Consider the following 26,144-nt stretch of genomic DNA (forward strand, 5'->3'; position numbering starts at 1 on the left):
TCTCAACATCAACTGTTTTTATTTCATCTTTATATAACTAGGCAACTCAGTTAATAACAGTAACAGGTTAGGAACAGTGGGTTATCTGCCTTGATCAGGGGCAGAGAAACACATTTTTACCTTGTCAGCTCGGGGATTCAATCTAGCAACCTTTCGGTTACAGGCCCAACACTCTAACCACTAGGCTACCTGCCACCCTAACCACTTGGCTACCTGTTCAGAGGAGACTGCATGAATTAGGCCTTCATGTTCAATTGCTGCAAAGCAAACACTACTAAAGGACAACAATCATAAGAAGAGACTTGCTTGGGCCAAGAAACACGAGCAATGGAAATTGGACAGGTGTCATTTGGTCTGATGAGTCCAAATTGGAGATTTTTGGTTCAAACTGCCGTGACTTTGTGAGACGCAGAGTAGGTGTACGGATGATCTCCGCATGTGTGGCTCCCGCCGTGAAGCATGGAGGAGGAGGTGTCATGGTGTGGGGTGCTTTGCTGGTGACACTGTCAGTGATTTACTTAGAATTTAAGGCACACTTAACCAACATGGCTACCACAGCATTTTGCAGCATAATTTGTTTTTCAACAGGACAATGATCCAACACACCTCCAGGCTGTGTAAGGGCTATTTGACCAAGAACAGTGATGGAGTGCTGAATCAGATGACCTGGCCTTCACAATCACCCGACCTCAACCCAATTGAGATGGTTTGGGATGAGTTGGATCGCTGCTCATTATATGTGGGAACTGATTGAAGACTGTTGGAAAAGCATTCCTCATGAAGCTGGTTGAGAGAATGCCAAGAGTGTGCAAATCTGTCATCAAGGTAAAGGGGGCTACTTTGAAGAATTTAAAATATGTTTTGATGTGTTTAACACTTTTTTGGTTACTACATGATTCCATATCTGTTATTTCGTAGTATTATTCTACAATGTAGAAAATAATAAAAAATAAAGAAAAAAACCTTGAATGAGTAGGTGTGTCCAAACTTTTTGACTGGTACTGTATATAATATATCATTTCTAATTATATAATATAACATATATACCTACATTCAAAGTCACTGTTTCAGTCCAGGAAGATGGATGGGGATACGAGTACAAAATAATGTTTGATGAGGTTATAATACTGCCACATGAAAGAGAACCCCAGCTGGGGGAGGGCAGAGGGCACAGCACCCAGCGGGTACACCATCCATCTCCTCTTCATCAACTTCATGGTCATGAGTCTTGTCACAAGTTAGCTATGAGTAACGGATGAAGCTAACCAAAGAGTTAAACCTTTCTAAGTCCTTAGTTAGCATTAGCACAATAAGGAAAACGTCTCTGCTCCGTCCACACTGTTCTGTCTCTAGGTTAAATTTTCTTTCTCAGTCTTGCTTGTGCTTCTAACATTTGTTTCTAAACCTCTTCTTGTTCATGATGAAATCATTGTTTTCCACTGAGTGGTTTCTTCTACATTTGAGGAGGTGGGATCCAACACATGTAGTCCTATATTGTCAAGAACATTCAAGCCAATATATTCACTCACCCTGATGAAATATGTTTTCTGTGATTTTGCTTATTATCTGTCAGAGAAAAAACGAGGACATAGAGACCTCACATTTCAACAAAGGAGGTCAGATTGGGTTATCATACTGAACTCCTATTTCTGCCCAAGCAATTCATTATAGTCCTACTTTGCGCATGCTTGTTTGACAAAATGGTAAATGCCTCTTATCTATTACCCACAGTATATTATTGCATACTGATAGATCATTCTTCTTCTGTCACATGCAACAGAGCACACTCCTCCCCCTCTATCGTGTGAGTGGTTTAAAGTTGATCCTCTCCAACTCTGATTGGTCGACCAACTTCTGCTCAAAGACAAAACCTTCATACGACTCCTCTCTTTATGCACTAGGATCAGTGAGTCAGAATAGAGGTAGGGACACTCCTTTAAAACTGTAGCTGGAAATCAGCAAGAAGAGGAGGGTACAGTGCTATGGAGGTTGCCAAGAACAGCAAAATACAATTTGCTTAGATAGGGGATGGTGGAGATTCCCATGCTTAAAGGTTGAAGGGACTGCATCTTTGGAACATTTACGTTTTTCTCATTTGTAGCACGTACTGAAGGAAATGGCTATTTCTTGGATTTACAAAGTTTGGATCCTACTCTTACCCATTGTTGACTGCGCTCTGTCCAGTTATTCCGAAGACCAATGCAGCTGGAGGGGGAGGCAAGTATCACTTTATAACGATTTATTCAAGTTTGATTTGTTTTATGGCGAAACCTTAAGATTTTTTTCTCAAATGTAGGAAGGTGCAAAATAAAATTGCTTTTTTATTCATTCTGAATGTACTTGAAGACTTCCGTTCAGCTTTGGTGGTCAATTATCAGACCTTAATCGGATCAAGACCAGACAGTTGTTGGGGGCAATTAAATGTTTCCAGTGCCTTTGCAACAAAGTATCACGCGCGCTTTGGTGTTACAGTCTTGCAGAGTGAGATAGTTTAACAGCATAACACTCTATGATTTAAAACAAAATGTTAATTCCACATGGCGCAGACGCGGTCCTTCGGTGACCAATAGGCGGCACTCCTTTTTTTTCTGCGAATGGAAACCTCAGTTCAATGTGCATTTTGAAAGAATGTTTTAATAGTTTTCAAACGATGCACTTAAAATGAGTGAAATGCACTCCATGCAAAATCGCAGGCTTGAAAGGTTAATCTGTCATTCATTTTAGCCCGATTTCTTTGATGTTGCAAGCTCTCCCTCAGTCCCTCAAGTTTCCCCCACATCTAAAGCCCTACACCAAAACCACATATCCTGCAAGGTTTAGTGCAATTTCCTTACAAGCGGTATATTGGTGACTCCAATTTTCAAGAGGACAACTTCTGAGGTCTAGTCTGTCTGGCTTGGAGGTCATAGAAGTCCACTTGTATAACTATCTCCTTTCTCTCCCTCCATCTTTCCATCCCACAGTGGTCTGTCCCAGCAGCAAGGCAGTGTGGAGCAGATCTCCCTCCACTGTTCTGAGGGTGCTCTGGACTGGCTTTATCCTAAGGGGGCGCTCCGCCTCACCCTGTCCCCCAGGTTGCCCTCTGCGGCAGTGGGGCCTGGGGGAAGCAGCTCGGGCCTGATCACGGCCTGCGTCAAGCCCTCCGAGCACTTCCACGGGGCCCAGCTCTACTTGGAGAGAGACGGGGTCCTGGAGCTCCTGGTAGGGGACCGTCTGGAAGAGTCTCCCCCAACCCGGGTGCGCTGCTTCAGCCGCCTGCCCGGCGAGAAGGTGGCCCTCTTCCTCCAGGCCACTCCCCACCAGGACATCAGCCGCCGCATTGCATCTTTCCGCTACGAGCTGAGAGGGGATTGGACTGTGCGCCTGTCACTCGACTCAAACCCCGTCAGCAGTAATGAAGGTGAGTTGGACCTAGGAGGGAGGCAGCCATGTTGGATCAGTCTGGGTCATGGAAGTGTAATTTGGGCTGAAATGGATAAACATAAAAGCGTGACCTATAAAGATTTCTCTCAACGCAAAGCAAGGAAAATAGTGTTTGAATATGCTCCTTGATAGTTGATGGGCCTTACAAACAACTTTTAGAATTTGATTTAGCTCAGATTCGATGATTCAGTTCTCCTCTCCCCCACATATTTCCTGTATTTCTCTTTGTGTGCGTCTCTGAGTCATATTCCATTATATTTCGTCAAACCCCCCCTAAAGATGTTTCCGTACAAACAGACCTGCTTTTTGGTGTTTATTTTCTGTTTTCTCAGTGTCCAGGCAGAGTAGAGTGGGGGAAGTGTCCTCTAGTTTCCCTGGAAGCATAGGCCTACAGGCCCTGTCCCCTGGTTTAGATTTGAGGGCGAATGGAGAGAGGAGGGGGAGTGTTAGGGGGGGACAAAAGCTCAGTATGTGGAGCCTTCTCTCCAGAGTTTACAGCTCCTTTCAATGGAGAGTGTTCTGAGATTACTGCCATTGCCTTGGCGACAGGGAGACCTCTGCCCCAGCTGAGATGCTCCCCTCTTTTGTTGAGTGGCCCCTCTTTAAAGAGGCTTGGTTCTAGGAATACACCCCCCCACTCTAGAGTCTACACACACACAGTTATTCTGGTTGGGCATGTGGGGAGGTTCTCTATGGGCCAGGGAGGAAGCAGGAATGTCATTTATCAGACATTTTCACTAAGAAGAGGAATGTGTGGAGGGGGCAACTAGGTGGGTTGGGGGGTGTACTTCTTGGAATTTGCAAGGCCAAAACAAATGCCAGGGTGTTTTTGTACAATGCAGTCAATGCAATGCAGCCAGGTTTTGGTAGTGGTGTGTGGGTAAAATCACTGGGGAAGTCAAGCCAGGAAAAAAACTATTTTGTGATAATTGCGTTGTTTGCTCTATAACCCATCCATTCATACACCACCGTGATGGACAATAAGGCAGAGACAACAAAAAGACAAGTCACACATTGGTGGAATAAATTCAACCACACACACCTTTGTTTCATCACAAAACCGGTGAGCAACGTGCATCTGGTGAAGTCCATAAAGCAAATATTGCATGTAAAACAGTTGCTTAACCATGTTGTAGGTCGTGTAAGTAAATGTTTCTAACAGTTACAGCAAGTCAGCACAAAGAAAACAGGAGCACTGCCTCTGCTATTCCAGCACCATTTCAACTTAAACATTTTTTTAAACATTTTTTTTAACCAGGTAGGCTAGTTGAGAACAAGTTCTGGTTTACAATTGCGACCTGGCCAAGATAAAGCAGAGAGCAGTGCGACACTGACAACGACAGAGTTACACATGGAATAAACATACAGTCAATAATGCAATAGAGAAAGTCTATATACAGTGTGTGCAAATGAGGTAGGATAAGGGGTGTGACGCAATAAATAGGCCATAATGGTGAAATTATTACAGAATGGCAAATTAAACACTGGTGTGATAGATGAGTGTGCAAGTAGCAGTACTGGGGTGCAAAGGAGCTTAGTAAATAACAATATGGTGATGAGGTAGTTGGATGGGCTATTTACAGATTGGCTATGTGCAGTGATCTGAGCTGCTCTGACAGCTGGTGCTTAAAGCTAGTGAGGGAGATATGAGTCTCTTGCTTCAGTGTTTTTTGTAGTTCGTTCCAGTCATTGGCAGCAGAGAAATGTAAGGAAAGGCGAGTGGATTTTGCGACGGAAATGAAGCGAGGGCCAGCCAACGAGAGCGTACAGGTTGCAATGGTGGGTAGTATATGGGGCTTTGGTGACAAAACGGATGGCACTGTGATAGACTGCATCCAATTTGCTGAGTAGAGTGTTAGAGGCTATTTTGTAAAGGACATCGCCAAAGTCAAGGATAGTCAGTTTTACACGGGTATTTTTTTTATTTTTTTAGCTTTATTTTACTAGGCAAGTTGGTTAAGAACAAATTCTTATTTTCAATGACGGCCTAGGAACAGTGGGTTAACTGCCTTTCGGTTACTAGTCCAATGCTCTAACCACTAGGCTACCCTGCCGCCCCACATGTTTGGCAGCATGAGTGAAGGATGCTTTTTTGCAAAATAGGAAGCCAATTCTAGATTTAATTTTGGATTGGAGATTCTTAATCTGAGTCTGGAAGGGGAGTTTGTAGTCTAGCCAGACACCTAGGTATTTATAGTTGTCCACATATTCTAAGTCAGAACTGTCCAAAGTAGTGATGCTGGATGAGTGGGTAGGTGTGGGCAGCGAAAGAGCATTTAAGAGCAGTTGGAGGCCACTGAAGGGGAGTTGTATGGCATTGAAGCTCATCTGGAGGTTAGTTAACAGTGTCCAAAGAAGGGCTAGAAGTATACAGAATGGTGCATAGAGGTGGATCAGAGAATCACCAGCAACAAGAGCGACATCATTGATGTATACAGAGAAAGGAGTCTGCCGAGGATTGAACCCTGTGGTACCCCCATAGACTGCCAGAAGTCCTCCGATTTGACACACTGAACTCTGTCAGAGAAGTAGTTGGTGAACCAGGCAAGGTATTAATTTGAGAAATCAAGGCTGTTGAGTCTGCCGGTAAGAATGTGGTGATTGGCCAGGTCGATGAATACAGCTGCACAGTATTGTCTCTTATCGATGGCGGTAATTTAGGACCTTGGTCGTTTAAGAGCTTGAGCGTGGCTGAGGTGCACCCATGACCAGCTCGGAAACCAGATTGCATAGCGGAGAAGTGCGATTCTAAATCGTCTGTAATCTGTTTGTTAACTTGGCTTTCGAAGACCTTAAAAGGCAGGGTAGGATAGATATAGGTCTGTAGCAGTCTGGGTCTTGAGTGTCTCCCCCTTTGAAGAAGGGGGTGACTGTGGCAGCTTTCCAATCTTTGGGGATCTCGGACGATAAGAAAGAGGTTAAACAAGCTAGTAATAGGGGTTGCAACAATTTCAGTGGATAATTTTAGGAAGAGAGGGTCCATATTGTCTAGCTCTGCTGATTTGTATGTGTCCAGATTTTGCAGCTCTTTGAGAACATCAGCTATCTGGATTTGGGTGAAGGATAAATGGGGGAGGCTTAGGCAAGTTGCAGTGAGGGGTGCAGGGCTGTTGACCGGGGTAGCCAGGTGGAAAGCATGGTCAGCTGTAGAAAAAGGCTTTTGAAATGATCAATTATTGTGGATTTATCGGTGGTGACAGTGTTTCCTATTCTCATTGCAGTGGGCAGCTGGGAGGAGGTGCTCTTATTCGCCATGGACTATACAGTGTCCCAGAACTTTTTGGAGTTAGTGCTACAGTTTGCAAATTTCTGTTTGAAAAAGCTAGCCTTAGCTTTCCTGACTGCCTGTGTATATTGGTTATTAACTTCCCTGAAAAGTTACATATCGTGGGGGCTATCCGATGCTAATGCAGTACGCCACAGGATGTTTCTGTACTGGTCAAGGGCAGTCAGGTCTTGAGTGAACCAAGGGCTATATCTGTTCCTGGTTCTGTTTTTTTTGAATGGGGCATGCTTATTTAAGATGGTGAGGAAAGCACCTTTTATAGAATAACCAGGCATCTACTGACGGAATGAGGTCAATATCATTACAGGATACCCGGGCCAGGTCAATTAGAAAGGCCTGCTCGCTGAAGTTTTTTAGGGAGCATTTGACAGTGATGGTTGCTTGACCGCATCAAATCAGCAAGGCTATATATATTGTATATGATTAGCCGAATACAGTGAAAACAAACTTAAAGATATCAACTTTTTAGTCCAGTGTTGCTAAGTAGAAAAAACATGTTGACATACCCTACTTGTGGACTAGATGAACACCAATGCCATCCTCCTTGCTTTCATGTTGGCACAAGGGTCTGACTGTCATACAGTAGTGTACACTTTTTTTTATGCCCGAGGGGGCTTGCTAGCGTAACTTTCGCATGTGCAACAATGAACCAGCTAAGTTAGCTTGTTAGTTAACGTGAGCCTGCTACATATTGAACTTCAATCGTCTCAAGCCAGTGGCAAAAGGAATTCATTTATGGTTAGATCAGAATAGCAGTTATAATCATTGGCCTGTTTGGAGAATAAGTAAAAACACCAAGTCCATCCATGGCAGATTTTTTTTTTTTTTAGCTAGCTAGGTACTTCAGGACAACTATTTTGCCTCCCTATGTGGGCCTTTTGCTGCACCACAACCACCAACCATTGAGCTCAGCTCAATGCTGATTGGCTAATTATATATAAACAAATGTATCAACTGAAGCCAAATACTTGCTGGCATCAATCAATTAAAATGCTTTGGCGGCAACATGTCCCACTATTTTTGTCCAGACAGCATCCAGATGCATGGGCTACACATATCTACAGAGAGGTGCTGTTTCCATCGCTTGGATGATATCTCCAGTAAGATACAACCAATTGCGAATTGAAGGAATATTATGAAAACACAATGAGACGAAAGATCAATTTGACCAATACATTTTTTGGGGGGGAAGCCTGGCTTCACTTGGCATCCACGAACACACGCCACTGGCTGTGAATGAAGCCGTCACAACACCTAGGAAGGAAGTGCTTTCTGAAAAAGTGTAGAAATGGTGCTCTGCCCATTTAAATCCTTTAAAGTTCTCCACCCTCCTCTCTTGGCCCTGTCTGGTTCTCTTTGATCAGGTGTGGGTGCAGACACCCTAGCAGGATCTAGGTGGGAGGTAGGGTGGCTGATTTCATTTGGCTTTAAAAACGTTTGGGGCCAGTGGAGTCTCACACCTTTTAAGTTTCACTGGCCTTCTTCTCCGAACTGCAAAAGTAGCCGCTGTCTCTCTGCATGGTGGTTTGTTCTGGCTATTCATATCCTGCCTCCAGAGCATTTGATCTTCTTTATAAGCTCATCTCCACACTTTTTTTGTGTCCTTTATGTGAGCAACAGGATAGGTTAAAGCTCAACTTTAAAAAAATTTTTTTTTACATAAAGCTTTGAAATATAATAACTTAACCATGTCATACCTACTTTTTGGTTTTATGTGATTTACAATATCAAACAAGGGAGTAGGTGAAGAGTGGAGGGAATTGGCATTGTTTGATTAGTGGAGCTCCAACTGACTGGTTCTTTCTTCCCCCTCTCTCCCCAGGTGCCTGCAGACCCTGTAACAACACAGAGCTCCTTATGGCCGTCTGCACCAGTGACTTTGGTGAGCTCTCCTCTTTTACAACCTCCTGTTGTTGTCCGGGCTGCCGTTATAACATGCCAGGCAAGGAACAGTTTGACAGGGGTGTGGACTCGAGTCACATGACTTGGACTCGAGTTACAAATTGGATGACTTGAGACTCAACTTGATACCGAATAAAATAACTTGACTTGGAGCCTCAAGATGGGACTTTGACTTGAGACTGATGACTTGAAATTATCTGGCCAGGGTTTGTCACTTATTTTGTGGCACTTCAAGAGCAAAAAACTCAAACAAGCAATATATCATGACAGTTCAACCAATAGTGGTCGAGTCTTTGAACGCTGCATCCTCTGAAGATTTATGGCGATCCGCTCTCTACAATTTGACATTTTGCGCTTCACCTCATCCAATAGCTGTACAGCAAATCTATTCACAAATCTATTCTCTATATCGATCAGTGGTTCTCAAACAATCGCTGCGCAAATGTGGCGTGTCATTACAGCCATAAATGGTGATGCATTTTCAAAACGGAAGATACTGAGCTTTACATGTGCATATTGAGCTTAATGTCATTGGAGACTCGGACTTTTGACTTCCATGTGACTCGAATAATAGTGACTTGGTCCCACCTCTGCAGTTTGGTGTCACTGCATTTTCTACCCCGATTCAAACTTCAATACAAAATGGCTAGAAAAGCCAATCAGTTTCAACCAAAAAAAGTAATAATTTTGTGTCACGATTCAGGAACTACAAATCGGTTGTCGACTCATCTAAAAGTGAGGGTACCCCAGCTCTAAGGTTGGGCTGACAGTGATCCAAATTCTCATCCCCCAGAACTATGCAGAGGTGGAACTATGCAGAGGTGAAACTGAACAACTTTTTCCTCCAGTGCCCTGAAGTTTCCCTAACCCCCCTTCTCGAGATACTATAGTGGACTAATCCCAACCCCACCCCCCCGAGACAGTACAGTGGACTAATCCGCATGGCTCTAATTCAGACATAATCGGGCTGAATTATGCCGGGATTATGGAACTGTTCCCTGAAGTTCTCCAATACTCATTTAACTGACTCTAATTAACATTAGCCTCTGATGGGCTTGGATCCTAGTTACATCTTTATTACTCCAGCAGTTTCAAAAATGTTTTTAGAAGGTGAAGAGCAGGTATTCATGAAAAGTACATTAATTCAAATATATTTCCTCCAACTTAGTCAACACTTTGTTGAATTATGATCTTTATATTAGTAACTGCTGTTACAAACTAATCAATAAGAGCTTGTGACTAACTGGTGTCTCTTCTCCCCCACAGTGGTGCGTGGTAACATCGAGGCGGTGGATGAGGACAGCGAGTTACGGGCGGCGGTAATAAAGGTCAGCACCACCCGAGTATTTCGCCAGAAATATGCCCTGTTCACCGGGACAGGCCGTCTGACCCTCTCAGGCGAGATCAGGACCCTGCTGCAGTGTGGTGTCCGGCCCGGGGCAGGAAGCTTCCTCTTCACCGGCCGCCTACACTTCGGCGAAGCGTGGCTAGGCTGTGCGCCCCGCTACAAGGACTTCCTCCAGGCCTACACTCAGGCCAAGTTGGTCCAGCAGCTACCCTGTGAACTGGCTGTGGACTGAGCAGACCACCCCAAATCTCGGCTGACTACTTCCCTGTAACAGGGCTTGCCTCACAATACAGCCTTAACTCAATCAACCTGTCCTCTGGTTTGCAAAACCTCTGAGTGAAAGGTGAGGAAGATGGAAGCTCACCCGATGGTGTAGCTTCTTAGTCTTCCCCAAAGGACTGTCCATGCCCAACTCCTCATTCATAGCAACATTCACAGTGCAATATGCAGTCCTGTGGCAATATGAAGGACACCGTGGGGACTAGATGAGATTAAATAATTTGGCACGGGACACATTTTCCAGATGCCAATATGCTTATTCGGAATTGTCAGACTAGCTTTCGGTAACAACAAGCAACAATTTGTCAGGCATGGATTCAGAGCTATTGAGTGTGACTTTGTCTTTTAAACTCAGGAAACTATGTGAAAAATTCTGTGGTGAAGTTGGTCTGTTTTAGAAGTTACACAATTGCTATTCCAGTAATTAACCACAAGGCTGTGGTGTTTTTCTATGGTAGTCTTCAAAATGGCCACTCATTTTATTCAATGTTTTTTGTTTGGGAAATATACCATTTTGTGTCCAAGATGCTTGCACAAATGTGTAGTTGAAACAAACAATGGTGGACTATTCTTAGTGTTACGATTCTTTATTGGAGATTAGGGAGGGGATTTCTCTTTTTCAATTTTATATATATTCTTTATCGTAATTTGCACTAAGGGAATGATCTGGAAAGTCTTGATGCTGCAAGCACTGAAAACCAAAATGAAAAGCTGATTTTATGTAGCATAGAAGAGGTGTGATCAGAACTTAATATATGTACAGATATTGCTAGCACATCTTCATGCTAGGCTAGGGCTGGCACATGTTAGCGCTAGTGTAGAAGGTTCAAAGCTCACTTCGCTCTAGTGCTGAAAGCACTTTCACAACATTAGTCAACTCAGAGAAAAATAATCTCAAGGTACACACAGGGCAATTCTGCCTTTTTAGGACCCTGCATAAATATTTAATGAAGAGTTTTTATGATGCTGCTGACTTCCAAGATTTCATTGTTATCTCAGTTTGTTTGAAAAGTTTTATATGCTGATTTATTTTAATTTGAAACTGTTTTTCCAGTTGAATATAATTATTTTGCAGTAGTGTTTCCCATTGCAGCCATTTTGTAGTCATTCATACCCATTTTCCACATAAAAAAATTGCCATCTGTAAGCCTAAGAAAGCTGTCTGCAAAATTCTAACAAAACGGATGTCTTGATATTGAGATGCTGTAAGGCCTACTGGCCCAGATTTATGTCATTGTTACTGTATTAATGGGAATTTGAGGACATTTTTTGTTTGTCAACAGTTGTAGTCCCACAACAGCAATATTCCCCTCTGTAAAAGTCCAATGGAATATGTCTCAAAGCTGGCAGAAAGAGTTGCAGTAGCGATCTAATTTTCACAAGCATGTGTCCGAAATGTTGATCACCATGTTGAGCCGTGGAAACCTCAAGCAATTTTGTCCAAATATCAATACTGAATTCTTCAAGCAATATTCAATGTATTTGCGTAACAGTCTTTATACCAGTTTTGGGGTAAGCAGTAAGTATGTCTGGGATAAGTTATGAGGGGGAGAAAACAGGTCTGTTTGGCAATTCTGGTCATCAAAAGATGTCACGTCTTATGTGCACTAATCGATGAAGGAAGCGATTAATATCAAATTAACGTGATGTGGTATATAAAAAGAAATACGCAATACTGCCATGTTTGCTGATATTGTCAATCTGTTTCTGTGTGATTTTTGTGTTCATACCAATGTGAATGTTAATATGTAAATAAGAACATCTAAAACAAACTACGTGGAGTGTTTATGTTGTCTGTGACAAAGTCTGAAAAGCTCATTTGAATCTCATGGATTTTTCTTGGTTGCTTCTTTCACTAACTTTTTATAGTAAAGTTATATAGTTATAGTTCTCTCTCTCATGCACACATCTTTAACACATTAGGCTAACTGAGACTACAGATGACCATGGTTGAAAAACATGGCCCAATTTCAAACCACAACCTAACCCTAACCCTTTTCTCATTTTGTATGTCATAGTTGAAGTGTACCTATGATGAAAATTACAGGCCTCGCTCATCTTTTTAAGTGGGAGAACTTGCACAATTGGTGGCTGACTAAATGCTTTTTGCACTACTGCATGTCTGTAAACACACCAGCCAGCTGGTCTGCGCATGCTCTGAGGATGCGGCTGGGGATGACGTCTGGGCATGCAGCCTTGCGAGGGTAAACACGTTTAAATGTTTAGACTCACATCGGCTGCAGTGAAGGAGAGTCCACAGGTTTTGGTTGCGGGCCGTGTCAGTGGCACTGTATTGTCCTTAAAGCGGGAAAAAAAGTTATTTAGTCTGTCTGGGAGCAAGACATACTGGTCCGTGACGGGGCTGGTTTTCTTTTTGTAATCCATGATTGACTGTAGTCCCTGCCACATACCTCTTGTGTCTGAGCCGTTGAATTACGACTCTACTTTGTCTCTATCCTGATGCTTAGCTTGTTTGATTACCTTGCGGAGGGAATAGCTACACTGTTTGGTCATGTTTCCGGTCACCTTGCCCTGGTTAAAAGCAGTGGTTCGCGCTTTCAGTTTCACTCGAATGCTGCCATCAATCCACGGTTTCTGGTTTGGGAATGATTTAATCGTTGCTATGGGAACGACATCAATGCACTTTCTAATGAACTCGTTCACAGAATCAGCGTATTCGTCAAATGTTGTTGTTGGAAGCAATGCAGAAATATCCCAATCCACGTGATCGAAGCAGTCTTGAAGCGTGGAATCAGTTTGGTCGGACCAGCGTTGAACAGACCTGAGCGTGGGAGCTTCTTGTTTTAGTTTCTGTCTGTAGGCAGGGAGCAACAAAATGGAGTCGTGATCAGCTTTTCCGAAAGGAGGGCGGGAGAGGGCCTTATATGCTTTGCGGAAGTTAGAATAGCAATGTTTCATGGTTTTACCAGCCCTGGTTGTGCAATCGATATGCTGATACAATTTAGGGAGTCTTGTTTTCAGATTAGCCTTGTTAAAATCCCCAGCTACAATGAATGTAGCCTCAGGATATGTGGTTTCCAGTTTGCAAAGAGTCAAATAAAGTTTGTTCAGGGCCATCGATGTGTCTGCTTGGGGGGGAATATATAAGGCTGTGATTATAATCGAAGAGAAATCCCTTGGTAGATAATGCGGTCGACATTTGATTGTGAGGAATTCTAATTCAGGTGAACAGAAGGACTTGAGTTCCTGTATGTTGTTATGATCACACCACATCTCGTTAATCATAAGGCATACCCCCCCTCCCCTCTTCTTACCAGAAAGATGGTTGTTTCTGTCGGCGCGATGCGTGAAGAAACCAGCTGGCTGCACCGACTCTGTTAGCGTCTCTCGAGTGAGCCATGTTTCCTTGAAGCAAAGAACGTTACAGTCTCTGATGTCTCTCTGGAATGCTACCCTTGCTTGGATTTCATCAACCTTTTTGTAAAGAGACTGGACATTGGCGAGTAGTATGCTAGGGAGTGGAGTGCGATGTGCCCGTCTCCGGAGCCTGACCAGAAGACCGATTAATTTGCCTCTTTTACGACATCGTTTTTTTGGATCCCCTGCTGGGATCCATTCCGTTGTCCTAGGTGGAAGGCAGAACACAGGATCCGCTTCGCGAAAGTCACATTCCTGGTCGTAATGATGGTGAGTTGACGTTGCTCTTATGTTCAGTAGTTGTTCCCGACTGTATGTAATGAAACCTAAGATTACCTGGGGTACCAATGTAAGAATAACACGTAAAAAAATGTGTGGGAGGCCAGCAGAGATAGATGGGATGGGCTGAGGGAAGCTGAGGGTTGGTATGTGGAATTGGAGACAAGTGGGAGTGAAGTTATTGTGTGAGAGCGAGAATGACAATGCATTGTTGTTTCTTCTGTCTTTTCCTTTTTTTTCTTTAGTTCATTCTCTTGGTTGTTGTTGCATTGGGGGGTTCTCTGGGGTGGGGAATGGAATTTTTTTTCAGGGGGGGGACTGTGGGAGGGGTCTCGAATGGTTGAGGGACAGCTATTGGGGAACTGTGGGGGGATGTTGGAGGGTTCGGGTTTCACAAGATTGTGATCATGAAAAAGGAAACTATGACATATATTTTATATCACTATCATACACACGCACCCTCACAGATAAGGATGGCTCTGTTGCGGAAAGACTGATACATGTTTGATAGTGTCTTGATGCTGTATTGTTTGTCCTTCATGTTCTAATACTTTAATGTTACCCCTTCCTTGTGTTTTTTGTAATACATTTTTTTTAATAAAAAAAAGCTGATCAAACGGCATGATCATTACACAGGTGAACCTTATGGTGGGGATAATAAAAGTCCACTCTAAAATGTGCAGTTTTGTCACAACACAAATGCCTCAAGTTTTGAGTGTGCAATTGGCATGCAGGAATGTCTACCAGAGCTGTTTCCAGATAATTTAATGTTTATTTATTTTCCATAATCTGCCTCGTTTTAGAGAATTTAGCAGTATGTTCAACCGTCCACACACTACCGCAGACCTCGTGTAACCATGCCAGCCCAGGACCTCCACATCCAGCTTCTTTACCAGCGGGATTGTCTGAGACCAGCACCTGGACAGCTGATGAAACAGATAACTATTTCTGTCTGTAATAAATCCCTTTTGTGTGGAAAAACTCATTCTGATTGGCTGGGCCTGGATCCCCAGTGGGTGGGCCTATGCCTTCACAGGCCCACCTATGGCTGCACCCCTGCCCAGTCATGTGAAATCCATAAATTAGGATCTAATTTATTTATTTCAAATGACTGATTTACTGATATGAAAATCGTTGATATTGTTGCATGTTGCGTTTCTATTTTTTTTTTCATTATTTAATTTAATTTTTTAAAATTTTACCTTTATTTAACCAGGCAAGTCAGTTAAGAACACATTCTTATTTTCAATGACGGCAACCTTCCGGTTACTAGTCCAGCGCTCTGACCACTAGGCTACCCTTATAAATCATGTCCAAGAAATTGAATTGGCCACAGGTGGATTTCAAGTTGTAGTGATGTCTCAAGGATGATCAAAGGAAACTGGATGCAACTAAGCTCAATTTGGAGTGTCATAGCAAAGGGATGTGAATACTAATGTAAATGAGATATTTCTTTATTTAATTTTCAATACATTAGCAAATATTTCTAAAAACATGTTTTCAATTTGTCAATAATAGGTGTTTTGTATAGATGGGCGAGAAAAAAATATATTTAATCTATTTTGAATTCAGGCTGTAAAACAAATAAATGTGGAATAAGTCAAGGGGTATGAATACTTTCTGAAGGCACTGTATACACTGTCACACTCCAAGTATTATTACTGGCTGCTGGACACCGTGGTTATGTGAAATTAAATGCCAATTTAATCCATGAGTTGAAACATTCACATGGAAAATAATGAGCATTTTTAAATGAATGAATTGCATATCTTTTCATCCTTCTATTAATTTATTCCATTGACATGGAATAGACCTCTGGACACACAATAATACTAGCGACTGATGCTGTATTCTCACTTCTACAGTAGAAGGACACTCCTATAAGGATAACACTAAACCGCTATGTTAAGTTGACCACCTGTTTGTCTCATAGCAAAACTCAGTCAAATCAAAAATAAAGTTGTATTTGTCACATGCTTCGTAAACAAAAGGTGTAGACTAACAGTGAAATGCTTACTTACTCATCCTTTTCCAACAATGCAGAGTGACTCAGTGCAACCATGTCCTGAACCTTTTCTGAGAATTATATCTACCTCTGTAAAAGTTCACAAATGTATTGCAAATGTTACATTTGTTTGAACAAGAGCACGTGGGAAATTTAACATGATGTTACATTTATATGGAAAAACCAGACTGAATATGCTTCCCGTCCAATGGCATACATAGTATCACCCTTGGAAACTACAAAACATGTTTTCCTCTGCATCAGTAACTGATCTAAACCTCCCATGTTTGCCTCAGCTGGGGCCCCTGAAATTCCCCAGCATCCCTCCCTCCCTCTACATCTTAGCCATCTGAGGTTTCTGCTGAATGACTGATAAGCCAAAACAAAAAAGCACTAAAGTTATGCCCACTCCACTACCAGTAAAGGGGAACCCTTTTTGGTTCCAGGTAGAACCCTTTTGGGAAGTGGTCCCCAGCCTTTTTTGCAAGTGACACCCGAAGGGTGTTCCTTATGTCTACTCCGTAATTTGGTTTTGTTGCAATCGTTGTGGAAATGGAAGCAATGTTTTCAGTGCTTTTGTGGCTATCAGAATATTCAGCCTTGATTTTAATCCAGAAGGTCGGCAGAGATTAAACATACTTTTAAGGCCACCGTCATTTGCAACCTCAAGGAGTAGATCTTCCTGCATGGACACGGATGATTCACCTGGGACATTCACAAACGGGTCGCGGATCCATTCCTTCTCACTTCGTGGGCCTTTGGTGGTTGGGAAGTAACGCTCGAAATCCAATGACAGCGAAGCTAGGTGATCGGGCACCAGCTGGGAGAAAGACAGCCTAGTCCACTTGCCGTCCCCACAGTTCCAGTTTGGCTTTGAATGCAGCCACTTTATCTGCCATCTTAAAGACAGTTGACATTCTCCCCTGTAGTGACAGATTGAGTTCGTTGAGCAGGTTGTATATGTCACACAGGTGAGCGAGTTGTGACCTTCACTGAAATGTGCTGCCAGTGGTGACTTTTTTTCTGAAAGAAATCTCTGCAGCGGCTCTCGTAACTCAAACACTCTGGCAAGTTATCTCCTCCTGGATAGCCATCTGACTTCTGTGTATAAGAGAAGGCGTTTGTGCTCTGCGTCCATTTCCTCACAAACCTGCCCAAACAGACGCAAGGTAAGAGCGTGTGCTTTGATGTGATTGATTACTTTAATAACATCATGCAATATGATGTTAAATTCAAGGGACATTTTTCGGCTGGCCAGTATTTCTCTGTGAATGACACGTGCATAGTGCGTAGACTCACATTCAGTCGCAACCTCTTTAACCCGGGCAGTGAAACCATACCATTCCGGCACAGCCAGAAGAGGACTGGCCACCCCACATATGCTCTCTCTAATTCTCTCTTTCTTTCTCTCTCTCGGAGGACCTGAGCCCTAGGACCATGCCCAAGGACTACCTGACATGATGACTCCTTGCTGTCCCCAGTCCACCTGACCGTGCTGCTGCTCCAGTTTCAACTGTTCTGCCTTATTATTATTCGACCATGCTGGTCATTTATGAACATTTGAACATCTTGGCCATGTTCTGTTATAATCTCCACCCGGCACAGCCAGAAGAGGACTGGCCACCCCACATAGCCTGGTTCCTCTCTAGGGTTCTTCCTAGGTTTTGGCCTTTCTAGGGAGTTTTTCCTAGCCAGCGTGCTTCTACACCTGCATTGCTTGCTGTTTGGGGTTTTAGGCTGGGTTTCTGTACAGCACTTTGAGATATCAGCTGATGTACGAAGGGCTATATAAATACATTTGATTTTATTTTATTTGATACATCCGTCCAGTCATGGGAGCAGCACCATCCGTGCACACGCCAACACAGAATGACCAATCCAATTTTCCTGACATGTAATCATCCAAAGACTTGAATAGTTCTGTGGCCGTTGTGTTAGTCGGCAGGGACAGCGCACACATCATATCCTCATGCACATCGTCCTGAAATATATATCACACATAAACAAGCAGTATTGCCTTGTTCTCGACAACGGTAGATTCGTCGACCTGGATTGCATACCACGGTGACTCATTAAGCCTCTCTAACAATTGTGCCTCAATGTCCTTCGTTATTTCATCAATCTGCCTAGTGACGGTGGTAGCTGAAAGAGGAACCTGTGATATCGTTTTAGCTGCAGCCTCTCCTAAGAGTTCACAGCAAATGTCCTTAGCAGTAGGTAGAATCAACTCCTCGCCAATAGTGAAAAGCTTCTTGGCCTTAGCAATACGGCGAACCACTAAGTATGACGTTGTCAGTGCAGCCACGTTTGTTGATGCGGTGGCTTTCAAGACTTGCTTCTGTCCTTCTTGTTCACGTTATCTTTGCTCAAAGAATTCAACAAGTTTATCTTTCAGTGCAGGGTCCTTGGATTTGATGTGTCAAGGCAATGAAGTAGTTTCGTTAGATAGCCTATCTCCACATACTACGCATAGGGGGCTTGGAGCATGCGAGTCACCTGTCGCAATAAAGCCATATTTTAGGTAGGACTCATCATATTTTCTATTGTATTTTTTGCAGTCTCGGACTCTGTCTCTGCATTATCGACATTGTCGTTGGGCCTTTTATCTCCTTTACCTCTTCCGAAAAAGCTCTCCAGTGACGTTTGTTTGTTGATATTCATGTCAGCTAACGTAGCTAGCTAGTACAAAATTTGCGGACAACACAGCTTACGCAGACCGTGATGAACTCTCCGCAAGGGCATTACTCAAGTTCAAAATCTGTAAACTGTTGTGGGCGTGACAGAGATATTAGAGTGGTGAGAAAAGGACCAACAGACTGCTGGGGTGTGGACGTCCATGGCCCCAGAGGGAGTCCGGGGGAAGAGGCCACAGCCCAAGCCCCAGAGAGGACTCCAAAAACAAGTTGACCGACAAAAACTTCCATGGACACTATTAAATATGTAAATCATGTTAAGTAGCCTAATAATGAACCCATTTATTGATGTGAAAACAGATTTGTATTTATTTGAATTGATCTATTATGTTTGTAAATTATTATTATTTTTAAATACTTTAATAAAGATGATAAAAAAAATGTTTTTAAAGAAAGTACAGATGGGGCCAAAGTGACCCAGGACATTCTCTTGAAGTCAAGTACAACAACAAGTGAACACACAGGGAACAGGTCCAGTAAACTGAATGCGAGGCAAGATCTCCAGATTAGACTAGCGTTTACACCATTGAACTTAATTGTCTCTGCGTTGATAAAGTAAATCCATAAATCATTTCTGTCTGATTGGGGAAAGCTGCAGCTTTAGTACATACATGTATGATGTGTCAACTAATAGTCCTATTATTTTCTATTCAAAACTTTTCTGGTATAGCTGAGAGAGATGGCTTTGGTCTGTTCAATTAACCTTAGACCATGTGGTAAATTGTGGGTGTTATTATGGTACAGTGTATGAGTATGTTTTCTGCCTCTGGTGACTGATGAAAAAAGGACATAACCTGCAAACTTCATAAATCTTCAAGTTAAGGTGCTTAAGTCACAGGACTACAGCAAATAGATGGCAAAGTGCAAATCGTTGGTTTAGTAACTGTCGATAACCTTACAGCTGGTTTTTGTCACCCTTTGTGGCACATCTATTTTCTGGTTCACAGTTTGCCCAGCAGTTTCTGCTTCATGCCAAAGACAATGATACTGCCTGCTGAATCCAGGGTCGTGTTCAGTAGGTCACTCACCGTAGCAAAACATTTTGCAAGACAAAAATAAAATAAGTGTTCCAATAGGACAACAAGTCATTCAGGTACGACAAAGACATCCTTTTGAATTCCATGACATGCCTTTTGGGCTGTGCAATGCCCCCAGTACATTGTAGCGTCTCATTTCACTCAATTTCATTACTTGTTCTGCCTACTGAACACAACCCCTGTGGATAATGCCCCAACAACCCTCAGTTGTCAGTAAGTGCCCTGACTCAGTACTCACTGCCCAGTCTGTCCATGCACTCTGCTGCTCCTCAGTCAACTCAGCACCACCTGAGAGTGGGGTTTAAGACCATGACCACACCAGACCCTTGCATCCCAGCTGACAACGTCTGGTTCCCGGACCATTTCTGAACAGCCATTTGTGGTGATGTAACCCCAAACACCTGTTTGTACAGTGCATAATTTCCAAGGACAATCTGAAAACACCCAATAGTAACCACCAACAAGCTAATGCAATTGTAGGCTTACCAAATGAAGACATAAAGAGATGTGTTTCAAACTTCAGTTATCCACCAGAATGACCAGAATTAGAAATGATTCTCGTGTATAATTTTCATATCAATGAAAAGGCGATGTTCACTCATTCACAAACGTATTGAGAGTTGTTGACCAATATTCAAAACTTTTTTACCAAGGTACCAAGCAAGTCATTTTAACACACAGAAGTAATGCGGGGGAAAAGAGCCATGTGTCACGACTTCAACCGAAGGTGGCTCCTCTCCCTGTTTGGTCGGTGCTCGGCGGTCGTCGTCGCCGGCCTACTAGCTGCCACCGATCCATTTTTCCTTTTCGTTTGTGTCTGTCTGTATTGTTTACACCTGTGTCTTGTTAGTTGATTTCGGTGGGCTGCCTGCTATAGTCTTTGTCCGGGATTGTTTTCTGTGGTTACGTTATTAGGGGTGCGTGTCTGCACCACGGGGTTTCTTTTCTCATGGCAGTTGTGCCGTTTGGTATTGAGTTTAGGAGTAGAGATTTCTCCTCCGTGTGTAGTGCTTTATTCCCTGTGTGTGTGGCAACCTCGTCTGGGCGTGTTTCAGTCTCATGTTGTAGTTGAGTTGGGACTGCTCAATAAACTATTTTGCCACTTGGATTTCCTTGCTCTCCTGCTCCTGATTCCTGCACCTGCCTCCGTTTGTAGGCACTTAACACCCTGAGTGAAGTATTCAAGTATGTCACTTGAGAGGGCAGTTGAGAGGTCTCAGGTCAAGACAGAGCTGTGGCTTAGAGCTCCTGTATATTTTGTACAATATTATTATATTTTTGTTGCATTTTTTATTCAACTTTAACATGTTTATATGTCTGAGTTTTGACCACATACAACCTGCGATCTTGACTCATTAAGTTGCAGGACAATGATGACAGGTCTGTTTGTTGGGCTTGTTAGCTAACTAGCCAGCTAATGTGTTCTGATAAAAATGTCACCTGGAAAAGGATCTGTTTTTTTGTTTCACATGACTATGTGTGGAGATGTGATGGCTGATGAGGCTCCTGGGGACTTTTCTGGACCACTGTTGATGTGGTTTGGTGCTTCAGCTGCCGGCCACGGAGGACAATAGAGAGTGTCTACTCAAATGTTATTTGTCACATGCACCAAATATAACAACCTTACAGTGAAATGCTTACTTACAAGCCCTTAACCAACAATGCTTTAAGAAGTTAAGAAAAACATGTAAAATAAGTCTTAAGTAAAAAGCAGAAAATAAAAGTTTAAAAAATAATTAAACAGCAGCAGTAAAATAACAAGCGAGGCTATATACAGGGGGGACCGGTACAGAGTCAATGTGCGGGGGCACCGGTTAGTTAAGGTAATTGAGGTAATATGTACATGTAGGTAGAGTTAAAGGGACTATGCATAGATTATAAACAGAGAGTAGGAGCAGCATAAAAAAAGGTGTCTGGGTGATTAGCTGTTCAGGAGTCTTATGGTTAGGGGGTAGATGCTGTTAAGAAGCCTTTTGGATCTCGACTTGTCTCTCTCTCTCTCTCTCTCTCTCTCTCTTTCTCTCTCTCTCCATGTTGTCCTTCTGAAGTACTGGGTGGTGGAGGGAGACCAAGGAGCCACTTGTGTTCCTCAAGAGTCTGCAGATGGCTATAATCCGTGGCAAAAAGGGAACCGAAAATCAATCAAGACAATGGTGGACATGGTGTGTCTGTGTGTGAGTGTTTGTGGAGGCAGGAGATAGAGAAAGACAGTTCTTGGGGAGGGGGTTCCAAAGTTTCTAAAGACACACAAGTTGGGGCAGGCCAGTGTCTTGAGCGCTTTGGGTATGTTTCCCGCCAAAAACCGGCATTGTAACGTAGTGACAAGGAGAGTGAATTGCGACCCCCTCCCAGGGCTGTGGCACTCCCCCGCCCACCATCCCATCTCAACAGGCCACAGCTGCCTAGTCCAGGACCTTAGCTTTGGGCTGTAACCTACAGGAGGGGGGTCAAAAAGGCCTGGGAGAGTGGGAGCGCTCAGCACTCACATCAGAGACACAGGGTCTTTAAGCAGCCTAAAGCAGCCTTTCAGTGTGTCACAGTGTGTGGAATCACAATCACATGGAAGGAGGCTCGAGAGAGGGAGAGAGCCAGGGAGAAACATGGGACTAGTTATGAGGTCCATACATACTGAGAACTATGCTTTTGAATGATTGCCTTTGTTTTGTAACAATAGGAAAATAAGAGTTGCCGTATTATTGGTTTCTGTGCTAATATGAGAGTTATGTGCATATATGCTAAGTGGTATAGTAGTTTTACATTATTGTTTTGCTCTTGCTATGCTTCATAAGCAATGAATACATGAAATGAATAAGTGTGTATTGTATAGGGAGTTTATGATGCTATTGTTATGAGGAAAGGGGGGAGTGGGACCGGGTCTAGGACTTCCTCTCTCTTGCACTGCAGTATGGAAAAGTCAAAAATCCTTTGTTTGTACAGTGAGACTCTGCCCCAAAATCTTAACATCAAAAGGTTGGACATTGAAACAATATTTCTAACATAAATATTGTGGGAAATGGTTGGTGGGGCTCCAAACAATAATCATGTCAAATCAGTTGTTGTTTTGTAATATCATTAAGGATGGTATAACTAAATAAAAGTATCTCTACAAATGTATATGTCCCAGTTATCAGATTTACATCTAAATGTTGTAAAATGTATATGATTAAATATGAAACTATTTGTGAGAAGAGGAAATGTGATTTTAGCCTTCTAAATTAGATAATTGTTGTTTTACTCAGTCAGTAACCACACCCATGTGAGCACAGACATTATGCCAAAAGGATGGAACGCCCCTTTTGCAAGAGTGCTTATAAAGGACTCCTAAGGAACTAACATGTTAGACCAGAAAACATGGAGCGGTAGCTACACGTTAAAATGATTGCAATTTAAAGACAGACCAGTACATTGACAGGTTGCTACTGGCATGTAAAATAGTTTAAAACTACTCGACCAGTATACGTGCAAAGCGAGCTGAATACGTGACAAATGGAGACGTGGAGCTATTGAATACACATCGCCCCGTGATCAATTTGATAGATTATTAACGTTTACTAATACCTAAAGTTGGATTACAAAAGTATTTCGAAGTGTTTTGTGAAAGTTTATGGTCGACTTTTTTAATTTCAAAAAATGACGTTGCGCTTTAAAACGCTGTTTTTTCCTGGATCACACACTCTTCATAGATTGATATTTAGGGTATATATGGACCGATTGAATCCAATTTAATCCAACCCAATAGTGATGTTTATGGGACATCTAGGAGTGCCAACAAAGAAGATCGTCAAAGGTAATGAATGTTTTATATTTTATTTCTGCATTTTGTGTAGCGCCGGCTATGCTAATTAATTTTGTTTACGTGCCCTTCAGGTATTTCGGGGTGTTGCATGCTATCAGTTTAATAGCTTCTCATGCTTTCGCCGAAAAGCATTTTAAAAATCTGACTTGTTGGCTAGATTCACAACGAGTGTAGCTTTAATTCAGTACCCTGCATGTGTGTTTTAATGAACGTTTGAGTTTTAACGAGTGCTATTAGCATTTAGCGTAGCGCATTTGCATTTCCAGATGGCTAGATGGGATGCATGCGTGTCGGGTCGACGTAAGAGGTTAAGACAGGCACCTCCTGTCGCTCTGCATGTAAAGTAGTAAAGGATTTTGACCAAAGACACGAGGACCATTGGAACGTCTGATGTATACAGTCTAACGAACACTTCCAGAACAAAGAAAGCTACTACTACAACTACTAAGGACATTGTGACGTCTAATGGGCAACCAGAGACTTACACAATTAGAGACTCTCTGTCGAACTATTCGTCACAGACGGATTGGGCGATTTCAATAGAGAGAGATAAAAGACATAAGTGTAAATATGTAGATTGCATTTCTAAATCCGAATGAACGGTTGTTGGGGTGCTAAATATCCATGTTTACGATGAGCGTATTATTTAACTGTATGTACGCTAGTTGAATTCCTTTGGCTCTCCTTCTCCTGCTCTTTCTTTCCCCAGCCCTTTCATTGTGCAACCAGCCGTCATATTGGGTTAGTCCACTATGGACTTTTCATTGCATTACGTTAGTAATCAATTCAACCTATTCTGTGTGTGTGTTTATGTATTTCTGTGAAATTATTTTGTTAGTTAGTAAATAAATAATTAAGCCAATGTGTGTAAACTGAGTCAACATGTAGATTAGGGTTCGTGCAGATTTATAGAATATTACGACGTTCAGAATGAGAGTGGTATGAGGATGGCGACAAACACTGACACGGAAACAAACACCCACAAACCAACAGTGAAACCCAGGCTACCTAAGTATGATTCTCAATCAGAGACAACTAACAACACCTGCCTCTGATTGAGAACCATACTTGGCCGAAACAGAAACCAAACATAGAAAAACAAACATAGACTGCCCACCCCAACTCACGCCTTGACCATACTAAATAAAGACAAAACAAAGGAATAAAGGTCAGAACGTGACACTAACGCAAGATGCTACTACCATTAATGTTACATGTATCTGTCCACGAGAGAATACAAATGGGCAGAAAGACGGAAATACATTTTAAGCACATAACAATACATTCAGCATTTTCGGGCTTTATCACCAATAGTTAAAATATTTATAAATAGTATTAAAATTATATCATAATTCTGCAAATATTGTTTCCACTTATGTTACTCCACAAGGCCAAAACATGTCACACTCTCATATCCTTGTTTGTTGTTATTTTGTCAGCCCAGGCCACTGGTAAGCCCCAGGCTGAGAATCTATCCAGTATCCACTCCACGAAAAACACAAATGGCCCTGCTGTTACGCACTTCTAGGAGTAGTGGGTGCGGAGTCAGGCGCAGAGAGCAGAGGGTAAAGGACAATGTGTTTATTCCGGCACAGAAAATGATCACGCCAAAACACCAGGCGCATACAAATGACCGGCCCAAAAACAGGACCCAAACAGTCCGGCGAAAACAAGAAAATAGCACAACCACAACAATGAACAGAGGAACAAACCCGCACAAAAGCAGGCGGGCATAACCGGCTTAAATAGCCCTAACCAAAACCTAAACAAGAAACAGGTGTAATTAATAAGACAAAACTAACAGAAAAGGAAAAGGGGATCGGTGGCAGCTTAGTAGACCGGTGACGATGACCACCGAGCGCCGCCCGAACAGGAAGAGGAGCCACCTTCAGTGGGAGTCGTGACACCTGCTCTGCTCTAAAACCCGGCAATTAACCACAAGATTGTCGTTTTCACACACAAGGATAGAAACTACCCTGAGAGAACATTCAACCCTCTCAAAACTCCCTATCTCTCTTTCTCTAGTTCTGCAACTCATTCCTATGTTTCCCTCTTTAATCCTGTAAATACTAAAGCAAAGCCTTCCTTTTTTACCTCCTGTGGAAGGGGGCAAGGAAGGAGGCAAGAACAAAACTGCCAATCATGTTTGTTTTTGTTGTTGTCTCTTTACCTGCCAGTATCTCCCCCTCTCTTTACGTTTTCCCTGTAGGGCCTCAGGACTAGATCCCTTACAACAAAAGATTGCAGTATAAGTGCAGTAACTGCAGTCGACTGTGGTATTTTGGACGCAGCAATTGCAGAATAACTGCAGTTATACTGCACTCTAACTGCAGTTATACTGCACTCTAACTGCAGTTATACTGCAATGCACTACAGTCATACTGCACTCTGACTGCAATATTTTTCCGTAAGGGATAAGTCAACAGCATAGTCTAGCGCCAACTTTTTGCCATGTGAACCATGATATAACTATTTGATACTTGATGTGCATTATATCATTTTGGAAAATGATTTGGAAAACAATCTGATGCATTTATTCATGTCGCTACATTTGAACTGCAATATATTAATAGCTCATCAACTGAGTAGATGGAATATGAGGAGTTACATTGAGTGGAATCTGTACTTTTAGAGTAATAATGGAGTCAGTGCTTTGAAAGTTAGAATCCCAGGAGATGAGAGGGTAAGGGGGAGAGAAACTGTGACCAGCCACTGCCA

General features: G+C 42.6%; 1 protein-coding gene across 1 annotated transcript; it reads left to right on the forward strand.

The window, feature by feature from the left end:
* The first annotated feature begins 1,880 nt into the window (after positions 1 to 1,880).
* LOC118357567 (meteorin-like) lies at positions 1,881 to 12,013 on the forward strand. Its single transcript, XM_035734811.2, has 4 exons — positions 1,881 to 2,217; positions 2,964 to 3,400; positions 8,532 to 8,591; positions 9,878 to 12,013. Exons 1-4 carry the CDS (start codon positions 2,117 to 2,119, stop codon positions 10,189 to 10,191), a joined length of 912 nt encoding a protein of 303 aa, XP_035590704.1. The 5' UTR covers positions 1,881 to 2,116; the 3' UTR covers positions 10,192 to 12,013.
* Positions 12,014 to 26,144: the final 14,131 nt, after the last annotated feature.

Source organism: Oncorhynchus keta, chromosome 24, assembly GCF_023373465.1.
Source record: "Oncorhynchus keta strain PuntledgeMale-10-30-2019 chromosome 24, Oket_V2, whole genome shotgun sequence".
Lineage (NCBI taxonomy): Eukaryota > Metazoa > Chordata > Actinopteri > Salmoniformes > Salmonidae > Oncorhynchus > Oncorhynchus keta.